General features: G+C 36.0%; 1 protein-coding gene across 1 annotated transcript in view; it reads left to right on the top strand.

Annotated features, from left to right (window-relative positions):
- LOC142354389 (uncharacterized) overlaps nt 1-24,406 on the top strand; it is a 58,221-nt gene extending 33,815 nt beyond the window's left edge. The window contains exons 2-7 of the mRNA XM_075406668.1: nt 8,872-9,068; nt 11,245-11,335; nt 12,386-12,496; nt 13,748-13,838; nt 14,756-14,926; nt 24,248-24,406. Coding sequence (XP_075262783.1) covers nt 8,872-9,068; nt 11,245-11,335; nt 12,386-12,496; nt 13,748-13,838; nt 14,756-14,926; nt 24,248-24,391 — 805 coding nt within the window. The 3' untranslated portion in view covers nt 24,392-24,406. The remainder of the gene's footprint in view (nt 1-8,871; nt 9,069-11,244; nt 11,336-12,385; nt 12,497-13,747; nt 13,839-14,755; nt 14,927-24,247) is intronic.
- The last annotated feature ends 567 nt before the right edge of the window (nt 24,407-24,973 follow it).

The following is a 24,973-nucleotide window of genomic DNA, read 5'->3' as shown; positions in this document are numbered from 1 at the left end:
GCCTGTTGAAAAGAACACTTCATATTTACAGAAATGCCATCAATTCCGACAAACTTGCAAAATTTAAAGATAAGAAGTCTGGCAGAAAATCTATCAATCAATCAATCAGGTCATATTATTTTTCAATCAAGATTCATAGAAACTGAGCACACACTCAAAACTGAAAACAGATAACACCTTTGTTTTAAACTCCACAAACACCGGGGATACTTCAAACCGAGTTTAGTTCCATTTGAACAACTTTTTGGCCCAATAAGGCGAAACCCGTGTTCTAAGATAACACTGATTTGATCTTTTTGAAAATGAGAACCGATTGAAACTTTCAAAAAGAACCGTACTTCACGGCTCTTTTAAATGGTTTCCATGATTTTATAAAGGCGGACCAAACGTCAACAAAAACAGACTCCACGATCGGCTCTCTGTTTTAGAATTTGAATGTTAGAGAATTCAGAGAGCCTAGCCTATTTTTATCAATTTTTACTTAAAGTATCGAAAACCCCGACACATTGGGGATATAGTTGAAACATTTAATAGCTCAAATAAAACTTTAGAAAACGATCAATTAAACCAAGAGCAACTGCCTGTTGGACAGAACACTTTATTTTCACAGAAATGGCATCAATTCAGACAAACTTGTAAAATTAAAGGATAAAAAGTCTGGCAGAAAATCTATCAATCAGATCATATTATTTTTCAATCAAGATTCATAGAAAATGAGCATATACACAAAACTGAAAACAGATACCACAATCGATTCTTCGTGTTCAGAAATTTAGCACAAGAAAAATCAACGAGCGAAAGCGCAAAGAAAGTAATCCTCCTTAAGTTCTCTGATAATGGCATTTTGTTTTCTCAGATTAAAACAGTTTAAATTGGAACTGGCTGTAACAAACACAGCTGCTAGAATTATCTTGATTAGATGCAAACATAAGGAAATTAAATCACCAAATCAATATAACTGAAAACCAACAGGTCCAGCATTAGTAAACCATAACTCCAACAGTCTAATAGTACTGGAAACATAAAACAAAATTTTCAGCATTGAACAGCATTTAATAGCTCAAATAAAAATTGAGAAAAAGATCAATTAAAAAAGAGCTCTTGCCTGTTGGAAAGAACGCTTCATATTTACAGAAATGGCATCAATTCCGACAAACTTGCAAAATTAATGGATAAGAAGTCTGGCAGAAAATCTATCAATCAATCAATCAGGTCATATTATTTTTCAATCAAGATTCATAGAAAATGAGCACACAAACAAAACTGAAAACAGATACCACAATCGATTCTCCGTGTTCAGAAATTTAGCACAAGAAAAATCAATGAGCGAAAGCGCAAAGAAAGTAATCCTCCTTAAGTTCTCTGATTAAGGCATTTTATTTCTCAGATTAAAACAATTTAAATTGGAACTGGCTGTAGCATAAGCAGCTGCTAGAATTATCTTGATTAGATGCAAGAATACGGAATTCAAATCACCAAATCAATATATCTAACAACCAACAGGTCCAGCATTAGTAAACCAAAACTCCAACAGTTTAATAGTACTGGAAACATAAAACAAAATTTTTGGCATTGATCGGCATTTAATAGCTCGAAAAAAAATTGAGAAAACGATCAATTAAAAAAAAGAGCTACTGTTTTTTGGAAAGCACACTTTATATTCACAGAAATGGCATCAATTCCGATAAACTTAAAGGATAAAAAGTCTGGCGGAAAATCCAACAATCAGATTTTATTATTTTTCAATCAAGATTCATAGAAAAGGAGCACACACGCAAACCTGAAAACAGATACCACGATCGGTTCTCCGTGTTCTCTGTAATCACATATTCAATTAGTTTTGGCCAACGTCATAAAACATACTGACAGAAAATTCAAGCAATTAAAATAAGTAGCGTCTGAGAAAGTTTGTGGGTGACTCGTGCATATCATTGTGTAATAGTGCCTTCGCAGTAGTCTTCGAGTACTAAAATCAGTGGACATAAAGCCTCGTCTTGCTCAAAACTCATTCCGAAATCAGTCATCCATGTCAGAAGATACTCAAACTCTGTATTTGGAGTCAAAGGTATTCGACGCTCCACTCCGTCAATCAACAGGACATTCAACAGGCACACTGATCAATAGCTGTGAACTCATTGTCAAACTAAAAATTGCCATGAACGTCAGAAAGGAAACATAACAATAAATCAACCTCACAGGATTAGCAAAACACAAACTAGTCATCATTTCAGTTTTAAAGTTAGGCAACGGTAGGCAACACACCGTTTTTTAGTGTCAAGACAAAGGCAGAAGAGCCATCTCAAAACTATTTTTTTGCTGTAGAATCTAACTACTCAGGGGATAGTCCATGCCGAGTTTGGATCGATTTGGACAAATTTTTGACAAAATGAAAAGGACTTTTTTTTAAAATTCGTTATTCGCGAAATTTGCAATTTTCCGTATGAAATACTAACTTTTTCCTAGGAAAGCTATAGCAAAAGGTCATTTTATTTTACACTCCACATACACAGGGGATACTCCATACCAAGTTTTGTTCCATTTAAACATTTTTTTGACCCAATGAAAAAGACCTATTTTTAAAAACATTTATTCAAAATTATTCGGAAATAATAGGAAATTTCCGTAGGAAAGACTGATTTTTTCCTAGGCAAGCAATAGCAAAATTTCTTTCTGTTCTAAACTCTACCTACTCAGGGGATACTCTATGCCGATTTTGGTTTAATATGAACAATTTTTTGACTCGAAGAAAAAGACCTAATTTTAAAGTTCGCTATTCGCGAAATTCGCAAATTTCCGCATGAAAAAATTAATTTTTCCTGGGCAAGCTATAGCAAAAGATCGTTTTATTTTACACATTTTTGCAGCAAAAGCGTAGGAGGCAGGAACAATAATTTTTGGTCTTATACATACACATACAAAACAATAACAAAACAATGACAACTTTTATGATCACATAAAAAAACATACAAATTAATAACAAAACAATAATAAATTTTAAAAGAAAATTAATCAGGTTCAATTGTTTTGCACAGTTTGAAGCAGTACTTATTTTGTTTTTGAGTGATCAACACACATGGGCCAACTGTGTTAGAGATATATAAACAATATCTAGCTTAGCACCAATTTTTGAGACAAAAGAAGTGACACCCACTGAGGCAACTATTGAAGCAATTTTTAAAAGCACTGTCTGATGAACCACTAGCAAAATCACAGTAGTTGAATCCATACTCTTCAACACCAATAACAGCACTTTGATTGGTCATATCAAACAAAATACTTTGGAGCATACCATACCTCAGATTTTCTCCTTCAAGATAGCACACAAAATGACAACAGTTTCACCTAATAAATAATTGCAACTTTCATCATGACAATGGTAATTTTTTGAATCAAAAACTAAATGTTTGCGGGATTTTACACTACTGTCTCCAAGTGGATAAAATGGATGGTTGGAATGAACAAAAGGAATGTTTTGACCGTTTTTAAGGAGGAACCGTTGAAGGTGAAGTCATTTAAATTCATTCTCGGAACACGCTTCCGGTCCCAATCTTGAAGAAAACATTTTCATATCACCTCAGTCAATTGCTTGGGAGAAAGAGATTGAGAACCTTTCCTCAGCAAATTGTGATGCGCTGCTTCAAAAGGAAAAACAGAGAATGAAGCCAGAGAGCCGAAAGAATGAACCTGAAAACGATTAAACAACTTGAAATCTAAAACAAGCGGATTGAAATCTAAAATTTTACAATTTCTGAACAAAACAATTCAGAACATTTCGGAAAAAGATAGTATATGTCAATAGTACCTTATCAATTTATTATATTTATGTTAGAATACTGAACAAAGAGTCAGTTTTAGGGGTAGTAGAATCAAATAAAACTTACATCTTCGGCTAAGTGAGACAAAGCGTGCATGTCGAAAGTTTGAGAGCTTTCACCATATATTTCAGGAAGACGTTGACGAAAAGTTTGCAACAAATCCTTTGCTTTCTGCACTATTGAGGGGGCGTCATGCTCCTCGAAAAGAATTCAAACAGCAAAGGACAAAAAAACGAAATGAACAAACACTTCGTAATGGACGCAACCAGTAAAAGTCATAAAACCAAATAAAAAAGATTAAAATTCCGATGCCTTCCAGTATTTAAGCATTTGGAGTCTTCTAAACTGCCTAGAAAAATCCTGATAGGGCAGTCGGAAACTCAGCAGACGTTGATTAAGTATTTCTCTGGTTCTATTCGACGTCAATCCTTTACTCGTATTATATAGAAGCGTCCGCACAACACCAAGCAACGCCCGATGATGCATGTAGTCGAAAGGTAAGCAATCAAGTAAATGTATCACATTCTCGACGCAAGATTTCCCTGAAACGAAGAAAGAATTTTGAGGAAGCTAAAAATTAAGTCAAAAGTTTCACAATGTTTCTGAGAAATTTAATTTGCATCCAAAACCAAAAAAAATCAAAAACGCATAATATTAAAGAAATTTCAATATCAGAAACCTACCCAGAAAAGAAGATGAATTAATGCTATGGCAAGATTTAACTTACAATGTTTAGCAAACTTATCTCTAAATGAACTTTGCAAATTGTCTAAAGGAATAATAAAGCAGACCTTTCACGCCAAAAACTGCACGACCAGTGAGCATTGCAACCTTTAAATCCCTTGATCGCTCCGCAGAATTCCTCGTCTCTGCAACTGAATCCCACTCATATATCCAAACTTTTTGGGAATGAGCAGTTTCTCCTGCTACTAGACAACGAGGACAACCATACTTTTCTTTAAATTGAGTATGATTTATATTTGCAGGTTTAGCAACCATGTCTAAGACCAGCAAGCTAATCGATGCGTGATGCTTATACTCAGTCTTATCAAATGTTACGTAGGAATTCTGCATTTGAGCCATCAATATTTCCAAAAATGAGAAAAAATACTCAAAGCAAGATTCCTGTGAACCACCATACAACCAAACGAGCATCATGTTTTTGTATTTGACTCTTCTTGAGACTGGTAAAATAGCTACCATCAACCAAACAGGATGCAGTTCAAACTTAGTTGAATTGAAAGGTTAGACACCATCGCAATTTAAAATGAGATTAACAGTTTTTGGATGAGACGTGCGGCAGAACTTAAAATCGCTATGCGAAAACCAATATTCGGTTTGTCTGAGAACATCAAAATTTTGTTCTAAATTATGCTCAAGTTGATGCTTGATATCAAAGAAGAAGGCAACTCCTTCTGGGAACTCCTTTTTACGCATTTCGTAAGAACTACTATTTGAAAATTTTTGGACCGAGTGAAAACGAGGGACGTTATTTGCCTGTAGCAGCGCTTCCTGCAATGATTTTATAACATCGCGTAGAGCACGATCTGAGAAACTATGCGTTGAAGCAATTTCAATTAGACGATTTGGAAAACTGGACACAGATAAACGACTATCAACGCAAATTTTATCACTTTCTGATTCGTTGCTGCCGGCAGATCCCGAATCAAATTCATCACTAAAATCAGGAGCATTCTTAACCTCTTCAAAATCAGAATAAGTGCTATTGAGTTCTGGAGTTGAAGTTAAAAAGTTTTTTCGGTTCACATATCTCGTCACTTTGGCCTTCATTTGCGTCAAAAGCGGGTGCTATAGCTCCTCCAGCATGTTAAAACAATGGGAACAAATCTCCAGCAGATTTTTCCGTAGCTGCATCATCAGACCAGGTTGATGAACTCTCACAATCCGATGAACCATCTGGAGCTAATTTTTGGCTTCTTCTGAATTTTAGAAAAAAAACAATTGACTGCCCTTGACTGCTTTAGTGAGTGTTCTTCTTCGTTTCGACAGCAATTCAGGGAAGACAGGTTCTTCGTTTGTCAGCTGAAATTTACATTCAGCGCAGGCTGATGAATTTGTAAGGGGCGGCAAAATAGTGGTTTTGCGCTCTTTTCCTGACCTAGTCCAAAAATCATACATCCGGACATTTGAACCTTTATTTTCTGTATGAGCACACTGGCAAGAAATACGGTTTTCGCCAAAATGCACTTCTCCGTAGAATACAATTATATCTTTTCCTGCTTTGACACCTATTTTGGATATCACAGACAATTCCATGTTTTTGCGTTTCACATCAGGAACACAAACGGAATTGAGAACGCAAAATGAATTTACAAAAGATAACGGACCTAGCATAATTTGAGAAGCTTTTTCATGCCATGCAACCGAAAAATCATTAACGTTTCCACCAATTTCTTCCTTTGGTAGATGTGCTAGATAACCTAGGACGCCAGGTACAACGTGACCAAATTCAAGGTTAGTTTTTTGCGATTACGCCAAAACTATCAAAATTTGAATCGTTATCGCCAACAAAACTGGAGTTTATACTCAACAAAATCCAATGATTGCTGTTGATCTTTTTCCATCTGTTGAGCCTTTGCTATTGACAGCTCGTTTTTCTCCCACATTGAACTAGGTATTTTTTGTATTCTATGTCCACTAGAGCCCAGAGAATTTGTGAAAACGGAGTCTGCGAAAGCAAGCTCCCACCAACTCCAGCAAAATTTTTTCTTAGATCTTGGCATCTGAAAGAGCTAATTTATAGCTTGTAAAAAGCCATAACTTATTGACAATTTAACACTATTGAAGGCCACTTCGTAGCAAGCTATTTAAAAACTTCTATTTAGTTCGAGAAGTTGATTGCAACAGGATTAACTTGCCGCCCAAAAAGATTGAACAAAGCTAGGGAGGCGAAATTTGAGTTATACTAATCCGATCTTTCTGAAAATGAGAACCGATTGAAACTTTCGAAAGGAACCGTACTTCACGGCTCTCTTAAATTGTTTCCTTGATTTTATAAAGGCGGACCGATCATCAACAAAAACAGACTTCACGATCGGCTCTCTGTTTTTTGAATGTGAACGTTAGAGAATTCAGACAACCTAACCTATTTTTATCAATTTTTACTTAAAGTATCGAAAACCCCGACATCTTGGGGATATAGTTGAAACATTTAAAAGCTCAAATAAAACTTTAGAAAACGATCAATTAATCCAAGAGAAACTGCCTGTTGGAAAGAACACTTTATTTTCACAGAATAGGCATCAATTCAGACAAACTTGCAAAATTAAAGGATAAAAAGTCTGGCAGAAAATCTATCAATCAGATCATATTATTTTTCAATCAAGATTCATAGAAAATGAGCACACACTCAAAACTGAAAACAGATACAGCAATCGGTTCTCCGTGTTCAGAAATTTAGCACAAGAAAAATCAATGAGCGAAAGCGAAAAGACAGTAATCCTCCTAAAGTTCTCTGGTAAAGGCATTTTGTGTTCTCAGATTAAAACAATTTATATTGGAACTGGCTGTAGCAAAAGCAGCTGCCAGAATTATCTTGATTAGATGCAAAAATACGGAAATTAAATCAACAAAACAATAGAACTAATTACCAACAGGTCCAGAATTAGTAAACCAAAACTTCAACAGTTTAATAGTACTGTTAGGGGGGTTTGAATTGTATTTTTTTGATATATGACCAACAGAAGCGGATTCGAGAATCCGAGGACAAAAAGGTTTGCTTAAATAAGAAAAATCTTGAAAACTGCTATTTAAAAAAAATAATATTGAGGAAAAGAGCAAGTACTACATTCTGATCGCTGTTTGCTCCTCTAATTCAAATCAAATATTAAGTTTATCAAGGCCATAGGCCAAATAACTGCAATTAGCGAGACCAGGGGACAAACGACTTCAAAGTTTTATTCTAAGAAATAATAAAAGTAATCGCCAGATATTAAAGTAACGACTCTACAGTTCTACTTGATTATTTAATTTCGTGTTTTGTCATTGAAATAAATGTGCCCTGTGATTGTTTTATGGTAATTGTAAATTTGAAAAAAATGTATTAGTCAATTTTAAACCGAAAAGCGTCTTTGATCCATTTTACCCTCTTTTGTTTAAAGATTATCACCTTTCATAATTTTTTGATGTTTTGTGCCGGAATCCGTAAAAAATTGGGTTGAAGTGACTTACAAAACATGGTTTGGGGGTTTGAATTGTTTTTTTATTGTTATATGACCAACAGAAACGGATTCGAGAATCCAAGGACAAAAACGTTTGCTTAAATGCGAAAAGGGATCTTTTCCGTTTGTGCCCCCCCCCCAGCTTAGTGGGCGCATATTATTTGCACCCCCCAGACGCACGTGCAATATTTTTACATAGTGATTTACTATGCAATGGCACGTGCTCTGTAACTGGGGGAAGCATAACGTACTGGGGGGGCACAAATGGAAAAGATCCGCGAAAAGTCTTCAAAAGAGCAACTTAAAAGTATAATGTCCAAGAAAAGAGCAATCACAACACTTTGATAACTTTTCACGCCTCTCAATTACAGTGAAATTTATAGCGCCATGTTTAACCATGATCTTGGCAAGTTTAATCAAGATATTTTCTTGATATTGCTTGATAAGATCATGGCGAGATCTTACCAAGATGTGCCAAGAGTTTTTTTTTCTATCTAGATCTTGGTAAAATAACCCATGTTTTATCAAGACTGTGGCAGGGTGTATCAAGTTTCGTTTCACTGGGGTTGTACAATAATCAAGTATGCACTGTATGAAATCAAATATGATCCTTGAATGAAATCAAAAAAAATGCAACCGTGGTATAGATGGATTATGATTGGTTGATTATTCACTGCATCTCAATCAGTGATAAACAAAACTTTAAAAAATACGACATTTGAAATTGTAGCCAATGAAATTCAATCTGGATTTTGGAAGAATGCAGACCTATAGAAAAATTCGTGATTACACTTTTTTCCTCAGAAAATTTTATAATTTCTATAACGGATTCTTTTCTGTAATAATTAATTTTTTTCACTGGTTTGATGCTCAAGTCACCACTTATTTCAACAGTCAGAACAACTGAAAAAGCCGTCTATCAGTCTGATTATAAATGGGGTCAAAACTAAGAACCCTCGACCTTTCTTCGCCAGAATCAAGACTGGATCTACTTTCTGTGGAGCGACTATTCTCAACTGGCAATTTCTTCTAACAGCTACTAGTTGCGTGTCACATTTCTTCTTCTTCAGGCGTAAGTTTTTATGTTCATCTGCCCAGGTTGAGCTCAAGACCCAAATTGAGCTATGACTTTCGAGACCGAAATGACCTCTGATCAGACTCCTTTTGTATTTTGAGAGTTATGATACTACATCAAAGGTAATGAAAGTTTCTAAACTGCTGAATTTTTTGAGCAGAGAGTTCACCATAAAAACGACATTTGAGTTGTTTTTTTTTGTGTTCATTTTTCGGACAATCTTGTGCTTTTTTAAAATTTTTACCTCCAATCAATTCTTCAGCCAACATTCATTGATGATATTAGGTCCGGGCCGAGGTCTCAGCAATTAAACGAAAAAATATGTAACAAGATCCATTAATGCATTGAGTTTTAGTAACATAAAAAGTTGATGCGTTGAAAAGAAAAGTGGCCCGTTCTTTAGAACACTTGATTGTTTATTTTACTTTGATATTTAATAAACTTAATGCCTAATTTTTAGCATTCATCTTACATATTAAAACGTTAATTTTCACGTTGATAGTACATAAGCCCCACGTTTCATTTTTTTAAGTTGATCTTATAGCTATATTAGCGTCTACTATCGCATCGGTATTCAAAACAAAAATCCTGCTGTTAATCTTACATGTTTATTGATTATTACTTGCGCTGACTTCAATACCTGATAGCATGTTGGAAAAATTATGTGAGAACGTTTCCGTCGAATTTCCAACTTTTCAACGCACAAAAAATTCGTAAGACAGGATTACGGACTCTCAGCAAAGCGGATTTGCGGACAAGAAATAGCTAGAAGAATTAACTAATGTTGTAAGTAAAGATGTCAATAATGTACACTATATATACAGACCTTTGTTTATTGTCAACAGGCTTGTATAGTATTCTCACTATTACTTTTTTATGGTAGTATAAATATCGCGACTTAATTTCTGTTTATTATATTCAGCTTTCTATTTGAGTTCAAATTGTTCAGCACGGACATTTCCAGTTGTAAAAGATAGATTGACATATCAAGAGGTTGATACGTTTTCTTCAAATATAAAAATTTGCTCATTTGCTAGCTTTATGTGTTTTTTTAAATAAAATAGGACAGGAACAAGTTTTGTGGTTGTCAATATGATGTCACGATTTGCGTTCGCGCATTTTCGCTAAAAGTCCCATATTAAAAGATTCTGAAAGCCACTACAGTTATCTAGAACTTAACTTCGAGATAACAGCGAATTAGTTTTTTTTAGAATTGAGATACTAGGCTTTAATTCCAAATTTATGTGAGAAAGTCTTTCTGTAAAATATTTTTTGAAGTCCTTAAGTTCCTTATGTGAGAAAGTCTTTATGTTCCTTTAAGTTTTTTTGAAGTTTTTAAGTTAATTATGTAAGGATATCTTTAACTTCTTTAAAGTCTTTAAGAAAGTCTTCAATACTTTATAGCATATAGGGCAGAAAGTCGAAGTTATTTTTCCAATTTTCAACGCAAAATATGTTTAATAAAAAATCTAAACGATTGGAGACTTAGTGTGGTTTCAATTATTCAAAAGTATAAGTGAAGCACTCAATGTTCAGTTAATCAGAATGTCAAGGTTAGGTATTGCGTATAAAGTGTTTAATTTGAAAATAAAACATTATCTTGTTTTCATCTTTTAAAATAATTTTCACGCCCCCTTTATAAAAGTTTTTGAAAAGCTAAAAAACTTTTTGTGATAATATGAATTGTATAAAAGATAATATTAATTGTATTAAATGTACTGAGTCACTTTTATTTTATTGAGAGGAAATTACTTAGCTTCAATTATTTAAATACTGGTAATGGCGGAAGAAAATTGTAATAGGGTTATAAAAACACTGGTTTCTAATACAGAGCTGATACTGATTTTTTTTGCACCTCGGAAATGTTGGCTCTCCAAAACAAGAGAAAATAAGCTAATATGAAAAGGAAACTCGGGCAATCGGGCATTGTGCAGGAATATAAATGTTTTGCATCTTTTCCGTTTGTACTCCCCGTACGTTATGCGCCCCCAGTAACAGAGCACGTGTCATTGCATAGTAAATCATCATGTAAAAACATGGCACTAAGCTGGTGGAGGGTAGGGCAGACGGAAAAAGATCCCAGATCTGGCACTATAGGGCCATACGATAATCTTTTCGGTAAACTTTGATAATTTTTGTCAACTTCAAAAAAACATTTGATATTTTGTTGTAGCTGAAACTATCAGTGTGGAAATCGGCGACTTCACAGACCCAGAGTCAAAGCGGACAGAGTATGCAATACTTGATTACTTCATAACCCCCGAGTAAGTACCTGTTTTAGGTCATAACTAATTTTGGGTCTCGCGCGTAACTAATGCCAATGTATACATGTGAAGGACTTCTGCGACCGACTTCTGCGAATCGTTACCGAGAAATGACGTTTTCAAAACGAAAAAAGCTACCCGGGTCGAGGTTTGGCGGTGAATTTTCGTAAGAAATGCGGTGAAAAAAAATTTTCACCGCGTATTTCTTACATCTTTTTGCGGTGAATGCAGTGAATCGCGATGAATTATTTTTTTTCACCGCGTTCTCAGTATTCTTACAAAACCGAATCGTCCCCACACGGGTTATGACCTCTGCCCTCCTGCATGCCGTCAACTGCTTAGTCCAATGCGCCAACTGTCACTTACACCTTTGTAATTTCTTGTGAAATTAAATCAGATTGAGTAAACTTTGGAAATCATATGCGGTGAAGTGTTGAATTATTTTTTTCCACCTCCTGCACCGCTTTCACCGCATTTCTAACATAAATTTGCAACAAAAGTCGATGCGATAAATTTTTGTAAGAAATGAGGTGAATTTTGCGGTGAATTTTTGTAAGAAATGCGGTGAAATGCGGTGAAATATTTAATTTCACCGCATTCACCGCAATCACCGCAATTCTTACAAAAATTCACCGCCTTTCTTACAAAAATTTATCCAAAAACCTCGACCCGGGTATTACTCTAAATCCTGATCTATAAGTCTTCGATGATATAAGAATTGTCTTCGATCTATAAGAATTGTGTAAAGCAACGAGTTAATGTGAGCCTAATATGCTCTCCCTTTTCCCTAATTTAGTGGGCATATGACTTATACACATCCACCCAAACTCGCATTGTTTGACAGTGTAATCTTGCGTACAGCTCCTTCTCTGCGGTATGTGTGTGTGAGAGAGAGTGTGTGTGTGAGCGTGTGTGTGTGTGTGTGTGTGTGTGTCGTGTGTGTGTGTGAGTGTGTGTGTGTGTGAGTGTGTGTGTGTGTGTGTGAGTGTGTGAATGTGGGGCAGCTCTGTATCAGTCCTGATGATTGTTTAGTTTATATGACTATTTCAGCTATGGGTTGAGAGACTATCCAGAGAACAACTTAGCATTAGTTAAGTTGACGACATCTATACCTAACTGGAAGTCGCTAACTCTACCTATCTGCAGTTATGACGCCACATGGTAATCGAAACTCCGCTCTTAATATCGCTCATTTTAATAAAATTATTTTCAAACTGCAGGAAAAAATTTATCTGTTTCTCGGTTTTAAGTTATGACGCTAGTGTAAGACCTTTTTTGACAAAAAATTTAACAAAAAAACAAAATTTTATGCAATTATTGTGACCTGAGTAAGTACCTATGAACAGGATGATGCAAATGATAAGTTGAAAGTCTTCGACAAACTCATCCATTCCGCTCTAAGAAAACAATTTTGTGATGAAAGTTTGTGTGATAAATGGCAAATTCATTATCCATCAAGCAAAAAATGGCCCGGCAAAAATATCGAGCTGAAGAGAAACTGTAAACAAATCAATCTGGATTTTTTTTCAGTTTCAATTGTATGTATAATGCTTTTCTATATGTTCGTATTAATTTTAATTCTTTTCACAACTCTCTTTCAAAGACGACAATAGATCCAAGAATTAGATGGAACCTTAGCAGCGATATAGCAAACCCATGTAAAGTTAAAACAGAAGTATTCACCTTATAAAACAGTTTAGGTGATTAAATAACAGATTTAAAACAATTGGCGATAGCTTTTTGAAGATCGAAAAATGGTCTTTTTAAAATCACAAGGGAATATACAGAGGAAATTAATTGATCTGTGGTCACAATTTTCTATATCACTTTCCCGCCCCTCATTATCTGATGAATCAGTTTTAGCCATGTAAACAAAAATGAAAAGTTGAGAGGAGCACGCCAAAATTTAGTTACCGACAGCAAGGATTATAGCTGATAGGGCATAATAAATTCTGCTGAAATTTTACATTTTTCTGCTCAGAATAACTTTGTATCCTTCTAATCTTCCATTGATGAATATTATCTAAACTTCAGTTTTTAAATGTCTTTTTTTTCACTTAATGTAATATTGTTGCTTGAGTTTGCACGTAAATTCTAGGTAACGTATTCTAAGTAAATTGTACGTATCATTTTTTGCAGCTAATTTTGCAGGTATAATTCGGAAAACACCAAAAACTTGGGGATAAAAAAATCGTGATGATTTTTTTTAATCATTTTTTTTAAAAACGATGATTTAAGATTCTTTTAGGACAGCCGGTTCCCCTGCAAGAAATAACGTACTTTCTTTGCCTTCAACTCTACTTTTTAGTTTTTCAAGTAAAATTGTAATCCCATTGAACTTTGAGTCACGAAGTAAGCGAAAGAGCGGAGTTGGTTGAATAATTTTCCCTCTTTTCCTCCTCAACTGGACAGGGAAGAAATGTGTGAAACTACAATAGCCGCGTGTGGAATGGGTTCTGTTTCCACTCAACGTAACTCCACTCTACTCCCTGTCAATTTGATGGCATGAACAAATTGTCCCTCATTTTAACACTATTAAACCATGAAGAGTTGCTTATTGCTCGATATTATTGTTTTTTTGGATCTTTTCCGTTAGCGCCCCTCCCCCCATTGTATTTCCCAAAATTGTATGCCTGTTAGCCGGGGGGGGGGGCTATAATGAGAAAGACCTGAATTTTGATGTAAAACAACAAAAGTCGGGTCGTTGCCATTACCCATTATAGCCCCCCCACCCCCCCCCCCACCCCCCAGCTTAGTGGTCAGATAAACTATAGCACCCCATCATTATAATTATACCATAATGGGGGGGGGGGGGGGTCTGTAATGGGAAAGACCGCAAATCCATCTATTATTTTTTGTTTTAAGAAATAAATTCGATGATAAAAATTGCGAATTACTGAATGCATTTTCAAGATTTTTTGGAAATTAATTATTAAATTATTGGGGCTAATTGGATTCATTTTGTATTTCATACTATATAAATTTACCAAAGACAAACACCACAAGGTCTAAATTCATGTACGGTCATACAATAGAATCACAATCTCGGCAAAATTAGAAAAATTTATAAAAACATCTTTCAAGATGAAGTTTCCTGTATAATTGCTGACACTGATTATCGCTGGTATGTATGTCTCTAGAGAAAAATCAAAAATTAAAGTAAAAATGTTTTAAAAAATTGCTAAACGTTTGCAGTACCAACTCATAACTCATTCTATTCATATTCGAACCAGGTTGGTTTTTCTACAAAGAATAGCAGCACATACTTTCGACAGCGACAGATAGCTGCTTATATTTGGCCCCAATCAACAGCGAGCCTAAATACTAAAAATTGATCTTTTTTAGGCAAGTTTTCAGTTGAGTTTACTTTTTTTCAAATTGTCGTTTTCGAGGGACAGTTTGAGCCTCGTTGATTAAAAGGAGACATGGTTTCGTCAAACAATGTTTGAGGCTGTGAATACAAAAGAGATTGTGTTCTGCAAGAACCACACAATTTGTACAGTCCCAATTATAGATGGGGGGAGTATTTGCAACATGGATGAGGGGGGACCACTTTACAAGGTGTCTTATGGGTCTCCTTCCACCAGAACGGTTTGCTATCTTAAAAATATTTACCATTTTTAGCAACTTTAACATTTCCATATACCTATGCAAAATGCATTTTTTCCAACTAACTAAAGATATATGGTAAAAAATATCCCCGGGATGAGATCGCACCGCTAAGAACCACTAAGATGTATGATTTGCGTCGAATTTGTTGAAAAAAGAGTAAGATTTTGGCCCAATTCGATGAATGCAGCGAAAAAGAATTTACTGCTTATATTTGCAAATCTTACAAAAATTCACCGCTAGATTCATCGCCAAGCTTGCAAAAGGCTTCTCATCACTAAATTTACTGTCCAACAATAATTTAATTTTTGCGCTCAATGCGGTGAATTAGCTGAAAAAAAATTAAGCGGCAAATTTTTTCCCGGCAAAAAACCGCTAATCTAACAAAAAATTAATGCTTATATTTTTACCATATATTGTAGTTAAAAAATATAATCTAAAGAAAAAAAAATTAGGGAAGGGTAGCGACAGGTAGTTGGAACATCAGCGCTGCGGTTTATTTTTGTATGAGTTCATCAATTCACCGCATTCACAGTGTGATAACCCTGACTATAGGGTACAATCGTGCTGTGAATCCACGTAGATTTAGATGTATGGATTCGAGGTACGAATCCAAGTTTCCAACGTCAATTGGATTGTTACTTTTAGAATTGACTACAATCGCGGTGCGAATGTAGGCAAATTAAATGATGATGGATTTCTCCTTCAAATCCGCTAAGTTTTTATCTAGTGGAAAAGAGATTAGATTGTGAACGACTGAATTCAGTAAGAAGATTCAAAAGAATGAATAGTTGAGTAAAAGTGGGAGGTGAGAACAGTATGAAATAATGACTTTTTAGTCGGCGGTAATTTATAATTATGTGAACATTGACTTTTAGTTTTACAAGGACAAGTATAAATTAATTAAGTACAATTTACTTAATGAGAACTAAATTATGGTACAATTGTACCACATATCCTGCGCTGAACGAAAAATTTTAAACTGCATCAGTATAAAATTTAGAATAATATTAAACTATGTACTGGTTATTATAGATAGTATACATAATGAGTAATGATAAATGAGTGCCTTAGGATTAGTGTATTTGAGTCTCGAATGTAAGAGAGAACGAACATAACGGAAACTGACGACATATGCAGTAAGTTTTATGCACGCGATATAAATTAATGCACAAACGTGATGCGAATCCATCCAACTTTATAATACGCGAATTAGCGTCACAAGTGCAACATCAAATTAAAGGAATGTAGAACTAACACACAATGAGATTTAAATTTAAACGAAAACATGAAATGAATGGAAAAGCAGGGCAATTCCGAAATGATTTTAACAATTACAGATTGGAAATAATTCAATAAGTTAACAATGACAGTTTGAAATAGTTTTAGTTTAAATTTGGTTTTCCGCATCGAATACACTCATGCTAACTTCACGAGCGTAATCGTCGTAATTGTATTCTTCAGGGGACCAAATTCCCACTGGTGGTGGTGCAGAGGGGCTTGCAATCGTCAATTCATAGTCTGTTTCGGGAACTGGCGGCCGTGTAGCTTCTTCATGGAGAATTGTTTCGATCACCGGATTTGTTCGTTTCGGTTTCTTGGAAACCGGAGCTGTTGAATCATCACTAACCGAATTGACCGAACTTTCGAATCCGTAATATTCTTGGGCTCGTCGGTTTCGTTTAGTACTAGTATTTGAGGGAGACGTGGTTGAAGACGTTACTGAAGGGGCAGCAACAGACGATGCATTTGACGTATTCAGACTCACCGATGTTTTACGTGATCGTTTTCCCCGACTTGGGGCTTTCGTGGTTTTCGTGCCAACATTGCTTTTGAAATGTTGCTATTTGCAGATGACACACCCGATGCTGCATCTGACTGTGTTGGACGGTGTCGAATTTTGATCACCCCGCGAAACTTCTTCTTTAAGTCCTTCGTGTGCTGTGCGATTTTCTCTTCCGTGGTTTTATCGTAAGGGAGGGGTCGACGTTGCGCATATTGCCATAGTTCAGTATTCCTTTCGGCGCGAGTACCGAATTTAGCAATATCGCTATTGCGAACACTTACTTCAGGTACTCCTGGTTCTTTGATGACGGTTGTCGTATCTGATGTACGAACAACCGTACTTCCTGGTGCCAGTGTTTCCCAAAGACCGCGAAGGTCTCGTTTGGAGCGTTTAGTCACCTTGCGAGCGAGCTTCAAGTCCAGTGACTTTTCCGATCTGGGGATGGGGTTATTCAGTTTTGGATGTAATATGAAGCGAGAGACAGATTTGTTGTGTTCGCCGTTGTAGCGGCGTCCGGCGTCAACTTGTGCCCTTTGCTTTGCCTCTTCAATCAGGATGTCGCTTCTGTCTCCCGTCACCCATCCATTTTCATCCAGGTAGTCCTCAACAGGGACAGTATCAGCGTCTAAATAGTGGTGAAGAATGTTTTCATATGACAGATTAGATGATTTAGGTGTTGTACTTATATTACTTAGTGGTGTGTTTGGCTTTCGTCCAAAGTGTGCTTGGAAAGGTGTTACATTTGTAGTTTTTTGTTTACACATACGTAATTGATATACAATTGACTTTATTGCTTCTTTAATTGTGAATGTTTTATTTTTATTGTCTAATTTCATGCAGCCTAAGCGTCTTTTAATTGTTTGTATCAAACGCTCCACTAATCCTATGGCTCTATGATCGTTTACAGGGGCAGGTAGTATGTTAATATTATGTTGTTTGCAAAAGTTTTTAACTTTATAACCTATTAAACATCGTGCTTGATCAAGTCTAATATTTCGGGGAACACCGTGGATTTGAATGTAATCGTCTAAAAAGTTTAGTACATTTGGTCGATTAGCTTTATCAAATACTTCTACAGAAGGATATTTGGAAAAATGATCAATACATGCAAGAAAATATGTGTCTTGATCTTTTTCATTTGTGATAGGACCTCCAAAGTCAATCTGTATTTCTTCATTTGGCTCTGTACATGGCAATAAAGGTTTCCAATTAGACGCCGGAATAACAGGTTTAAGGTTCTTACCAATATCCGTGCAAGGCTTGCACGTGGCCGCTTTATTTAGAATTTCGCGGTGCATGTACGGCCAGAACGCGTATTGGCCAAGCGTTATCATCCCCCAACTTCCTGGATGCGTTAAATGGAGGCTTTCCAAGACCGCGTCTTGAATGGAGTGTGGAATCGCAACGCGTTCGTCCACACAAACACATCCTGAGCGGACGTGCAAGTCTCGCCAGCACGAGAATAGGTACGGGTTGACTTCCTTGCATCTCTGGGGGTCATCTTGAAGTATGCAATCCCGTAACTCCTTCAGAACTGCGTCCTTGCTGGTCAGTACTGCCAGAAAGCCTTTTGTGAACAACTGTGTCAAGTTGTTCTCAAACACCTCTTCTTTTGACAATTCGACACTAGGGGAAGGGTGTCCATCATTTGAAGATCGGGTCGTTCCTGAATGTGGAGTGGATTGAAATGTCCCTCGGCTGTGGGTAGGGGGAGTTTGCGGGTTTCGGCTGTGTGAAGGAGAAGTACTCATTTTGTGGTTTTCAATTACGTGGATATGAGTTTGGTTGGATCTAGTATTTATTTGTGACTGGATTTGAGTTGAATTTGTACTGGTATTAGAATGAGATTGCAATTGTGCTGCGTGTGCAGAGTATTTAAGAAGCAACTGATTTGTGTTTCGATTAATGGCAGAAAGCAAATTGGAATAGTTTGTTGAGCGAGGATGTGAGGCACGTGTGGAATGTGTGTTAATGACGCTGTTAAAGTGTCGTGACTGGCAGGTTTGTGGTGTGGTATTTACATAAATTGCTGCAATTGCGTCACGAATGCGGGTAATTGTTGCTACCGCAAATTCCTTGTCACATTTGTTTGTAACTTTTGCTTTTTGATTTGGTTGGCGGGAAATATAATCTACTAGCCCCATTTTTGCACCGGGGATATGTTCAATGTTAAAGTCAAAAGGTAAAAGACGATCAATCCATCGTGTTAATCTACTATTATAAGATTTGTTTGATCTGTGTTCTTTCATGGTTGAGAGTAATGCTCGATGATCTGTGATGATTGTAAATGATTTGCCAAACAAATTATATTTAAAATATTCGACGGACCACACAACACCTAGTAATTCAAGTTCGTTAATGCTATAACGTTCCTCATTTGAGTTAAGGAATCGAGATGCAAATGCAACTGTATGCCAACCTGTAGGTGAACGTTGTTCTAGTGCTGCTCCTAACCCTGCTCTAGAAGCATCGCATTTGATCCGCGTTTCCAAGTGAGGATTGTAGTGTGTGTTTTCTGTGGCGTTTGCTACTCTATTTTTAATTGCTTGGAAATGTGTATCATGTTCTATGTTCCAAATAAATGTTGTGTTCTTTTTTAATAATGGACGAAGAGGATGACATAATTGGGATAAGTTAGGAATGAATTTACCAAGGTAGTGTACAGAACCTAAAAATGATCGGAGTTGTTTTAAATTTTTAGGTGCTGTTAGTGATGCGATTGCCGCTGTTTTTGACTCAAGTGGAGCTATTCCAGATTGACTGAATTTATGTCCTAACCATTCTATTTCGGTTTTTGCAAAATGACATTTAGGTAAGTTGATTCGTAGATTATCCTCATCTAATTTTTGTAAGCACTGGTAAACAAGTTTTAAGTGGTCTTCTTTGGACCCACGGCTAACCACTATAATGTCATCTAGAAAGCAGTAAGTATTTTTTAGTCCGACTAAAGTATAGTCCATTACTTTTTGGAAAGCTGCTGGCATATCAGTTAAACCGTAGAAACCTGTAATGAACCGATATGTTCCCGTTCTCTCACCGCTGATAATATTAAAGTTACAATGTCTGGCCGTTTCTGGATCTAATTTAAGTTGGCTGTATGCGTACTTCAAATCCAGTGTGGAATAATATGCTGTTTCCTGTGATGCGGATGTGTTTAAGTTTTGCTGAATTGTGTCAATCAAATTATCAATATTTGGCATTTGATATTTGTTTTTGTGAATAGACTTATTTAAAATTTTTGACTCTAGTGCTAATTTAACTGTTTTATCTCTTTTAACTGTGATAACTATAGGTGAGATGAAATTTTTGTCGGAACAACTATTTAATTTTATGATGTGTTTTTCATCAAGCAATTTTTTAAGTTCTATGTTAACTAATGGTTGTAAATTAATAGGTACTCGTCTTCCTTTTTGATGAGTAGGTGTAAATTCACTATGAAATGTAGACTTTACTGAATGTTTTAAAGATTTACCGACGCGGGTGATGAGTTCAGGAAAGTCAAAAGAAATTTGCCGCTTAATTGGGCATTGATTTTGATCAATGTTTGCCACTTGTTTTGATTGGATTACTGAGAAACCTAGTTTTGGGAAAAGGTCTCGTCCAATGATTGGTCGGTGACCATCTTCAACGACAGTTACATCAACATCTGTGGCTATCCAGTCGTTACACTTTATTGATGTCTTGATTATACCTATTATCTTGATTATGTCATTGGAGAAAGTTTTTAAATCGTGTATTTCAGGGGACTGTATCCAATAGCTATCTTTGCATTCCGATACCACTTTGTCTGCTAGACTTTTGTTAACGATCGTACAAACACTTCCTGAATCCACCAATGCTTTGGTGCTTGTATTTCCAACTCGAATGTCCAAATTTACGGGTTCTACCTCACGGGTGTCGGTATTGTATGAGATTGCCGCTACACAATTGTCATCGTAATCATCGTAGTCGGAATCGTAATTGGCATCGTATATGCTCTTTTGTTGAAGAAGTTTGCTAATATTATTTACTTGTTTGGTCACTGATGTCGTGGTGCCGACTGTAGCCGCTTCCGAAATCGAGTCATCTACGTAATTTACTCGAGATCTAGGTTTGTTAGCTTGTTTTGGTTTTCGACAAACCTTAGCGAAATGGTCAGAGATTCCACAATTTTTACATATTTTCCCACGGGCGGGACAATTTTGTCTATAAGAGGGAGTCCAACCATACCCACAATTTGGACAGATTGTCGGTTTTACGAATTGATTTGTAGATGGTCGCTTTCTATTCCACGATCCTTGGACATTGTTTATCGAGTGAACATCATTAGTTGAATTGGTTGTTGAGGTTCCGGAGATTTTTAGTTGTGTTTGTATGCCCATTTCGATACTGATCGCTACTTCGAGAGCTTTTTTAGGTTCTCGTGTTTGTTTTAGCAATTCTCTTTGGATTTCTCCATCTTGCATGTTAGCGATAAACACATCCCGTATTATCGATTCCTCACGGCTTCCTAAATCACAATTTAGGGAAAGTTCTCGAACGCACCCGTAGAACTTTTCCACTGGTCCGCCTTTCATTTGTTTTCGAGATAAAAATGTATATCTGTCAAATGTAATATTCCTTTGTTTGGTGAACACTTCATCAAGGCATTCCCAAAGAACTTTCATGGTCACTCTGTCAATTTGGATACTTGGTTCCTGTGAACCAAAAATTCATCTCCCTTCAACTCCCAGGCTGAGATACGTTAGGGATACTGCTTTACTGTCACAGTATTTCCAAGGCTTTTCCCCACATAGTATGCCCACAAGTTCTGCTTTCTGGCATCGGTTAAGCCATGAGTTTTTTAGCTGTTCATTCCTAGTACGTCTGTCTCTTTCGCTTTGAGCAGTGCTGTTTTGAACGTCCTCCTCGTAGATGGGTTCTGGAGGAAGGGTAACTTTGTCTGAAGGGTCCTCAAGAAGAGTATCGATTGATATTCCTTCTTTAGCCATGATGGCTAACTTTAGCATGACCTGCCATTTGTCCCATTGCAATGGAGGTTCCAACGTCGGTTTTTCCCAAAAGGGCTCGATTCCCAAGAGTGCGCGTTCTTTTGTAGCTGACTGCGCCATGTGATAACCCTGACTATAGGGTACAATTGTGCTGTGAATCCACGTAGATTTAGATGTATGGATTCGAGGTACGAATCCAAGTTTCCAACGTCAATTGGATTGTTACTTTTAGAATTGACTACAATCGCGGTGCGAATGGAGGCAAATTAAATGATGATGGATTTCTCCTTCAAATCCGCTAAGTTTTTATCTAGTGGAAAAGAGATTAGATTGTGAACGACTGAATTCAGTAAGAAGATTCAAAAGAATGAATAGTTGAGTAAAAGTGGGAGGTGTGAACAGTATGAAATAATGACTTTTTAGTCGGCGGTAATTTATAATTATGTGAACATTGACTTTTAGTTTTACAAGGACAAGTATAAATTAATTAAGTACAATTTACTAAATGAGAACTAAATTATGGTACAACCGTACCACACACAGCTAAAACCAAGATGAGGGCACTTTGCGGCATAATGAATATTACCACACGGTTGTTATCGCCACCGAGAAGTTTAACCGCTATTCAACGTTCATTACACATTTTCTATTCAAAATCGGGACCGATCAACTGCTACAATTCGTTTTTTAAAAACAATTGATCAAAAATTTGATGATTAATTTGTATCAGGGTTATATTGATTGCGACTGTTTTGTTTCATTTTATTTTTCGTTCGCTTCAATTTGGCGATGAAGTCATATCCGTTTGTTTTTGTTGTATAGAAGTCATGCCAGTGACAGGACAGTTGAAAATCTGGATTCTTTATGTTCGTTCAGATGCCTTTGTAACATCGGTGACATGACTCAACTCTCTTTTTTCAGGTGTTTTCAAAAAGTTTTCTTGGTAATGGTCGATTGACTGACGACGTACCGAGCCCCAACCACCAAACCTTGAAGTAAAATCCGAGCCCCAACTATGAAGCAAAATCAGTACTTTAATACATGTACCTTGAGCAAAGAGGTGTTTGAGATTGATACTGAGCCAAACCAGCCCGATTTAGACTAAGTTGACTTGGATATTATTTTATTAGAATAACAAAACCGCTGATAGGTTTAATTTTTAAGCCGTAGCGAGGTCAGATTACCTCATTCGTGAACTGAATTGACCACTATTGGCTTGCATAAAGCTAGAAAGTTTTTCTAACCTTTTTCCCCTAATATATTTTTATGCGTCTTAACACTACAAGATTGTGCAACGTTGTACGTTAAACGATATAATTGTGGATCATTATGTGTTTACTCACAAGAGTTTGTTTCTAAAAAGCTCAGTGATATCTACAATAAATATTGTTTTTTACGTCTTCTTGTCGTTCGAGTTTCAGCCCTTATTTAGCTCGAATATCAAGACTTTTATCGATTATCCGACTTTTAATAGTGTAAGCATCGTTGATATTTTCAGTGTACATCAAATGAGCATCTTCGGGACGTGACGGAAAAGTTATAACGGAAGTTATAATTAGGATATGCAAACTGATAATTATGTGCCATTGTCAAATGAGCTCAGTGGGGGTCTTTCTAACGGACTGTATGTTGTTTTGCAGCCCGTATATCTGCTTTATGGCAAAAATTTAGGCCGATTTACTAATGCCAAACTTTCTAATAAGAATGCCATTTTTTTAACGAAACAATAATTGAACCCTTTGAAAAATGTGTTTGTTCCTATAAAGATTTGGTGAAATTCTGAACCGAAAAATGCAAAAAAGATAAAAAGCGATGAGACAACGCAGCGTTTGGTATAATCACAGATCAGAAACTAAAATCCTGGGTGGCAGATTTCTCCGTATATTTTTACGCACTACGCTAAAATGCGCAGAAATTCGATCAAATGCTCTCAAATATTAAAAATTATTTGAAAAAACCAGCATAATAATGTGCTGAAAAGCACTGAATTGCTCTGAAGACACAAAAGTCATAAAAGTCTCATAAAAGAAACGTGCTAACATCTTCCCGGGACGGAATTTATTGGTCAATTAAATAATCCTGTATTTTTAACTGAAAACAGTTCAAGATCCAGTCTTGACAAAACGTTTTAGTCATAGAACATACACATTACAGAGAAATGACTTCCTGAATGATAAACGTTTTTAAAATATCGATTGGTATCAACAGTTTTTTCATATATGGAAGTTGAATCTAAAACTAAAAAATTTTCATAATTGAAATATAGGCGACCATTTTTTCAGAAATCAAAGTTCTAGACTTTTCGTTTAGATAAACTGAAGCTCTACTGGTATGTTTTCTCGAATAAGAATTTTTACAACTAGTTTTTCTCATAAATGGAAGCTGTATTGGTATTTTTGTCATAAACGTAAATCCTATGACAAACTTTTTGACACAAATTAAAGTTCTATTAGTAATTTTTCTTGAATGTAAATTCTATGACCGTTTTCTCATAAATTTAACTTTTTCATAACTAGTTTTAATCTCGGTAATATTAATATTTTTCAGCCAGTGTGTCTGTTTGGGATTGCAACTTACCACACCAGTGTAAGCGGACAAGGGGGTGAGATATGCAACGGAGGCAGCTATTTTGCAAGCATAATGTACTACAAAGAGTGGATTGAATACACTGTCACGATTAATGCCGTTTGATTAACTCATCGCTTTTTCAAAAATTGAATTCACAGTTATACTACAAACCTGTTTTCTTCGAAACTTATAGTTTTTTTTTCATTTTTCTCTCACAGCAATATAATTCAGAAATTATTTAAGGACCTTTTTTTTGTCAGGTGATACTTTTGTTACTGATTAATTCCATTTTCACTAGAAAATTCAATTCGTTGTCTTCTGAATTTCAGCTAGTATAAACAGTGAGGGGACTCTGTCGTCCAGAAGAAGGATCAAATGTAATCAACCAAAAAGTTTTAATCGACGAATCAAGTGCTACCTTGTTACTCTGTTTATTTCTTCCTGTTGTTATTGCCTGCGTCTTCAAATTACATTAAATCAAAGTGGGTAGTTCGCAAATTTGCAACTAATCCCAAAGCCGGTCATCAACGTACTCGAAGTAGATACTATTTTTGCACTATCACGGAAATAAATTTTACAGGACAATCAAAATAAAGACATTTAGTATTAATACATAAAACATGGTTCGCTCCCGAGAAAAACTCACTTTAAATGATTTTTACACTCATCTTTTAATTTTTTTCCAAAAAATTCAAAAAACCTTCG

The sequence above is a fragment of the Convolutriloba macropyga genome, chromosome 15 (genome assembly GCF_964194025.1).
Source record: "Convolutriloba macropyga chromosome 15, txConMacr16.3, whole genome shotgun sequence".
Classification (NCBI taxonomy): Eukaryota; Metazoa; Xenacoelomorpha; order Acoela; family Convolutidae; genus Convolutriloba; species Convolutriloba macropyga.
This window is presented reverse-complemented; position numbering and strand designations above follow the sequence as displayed.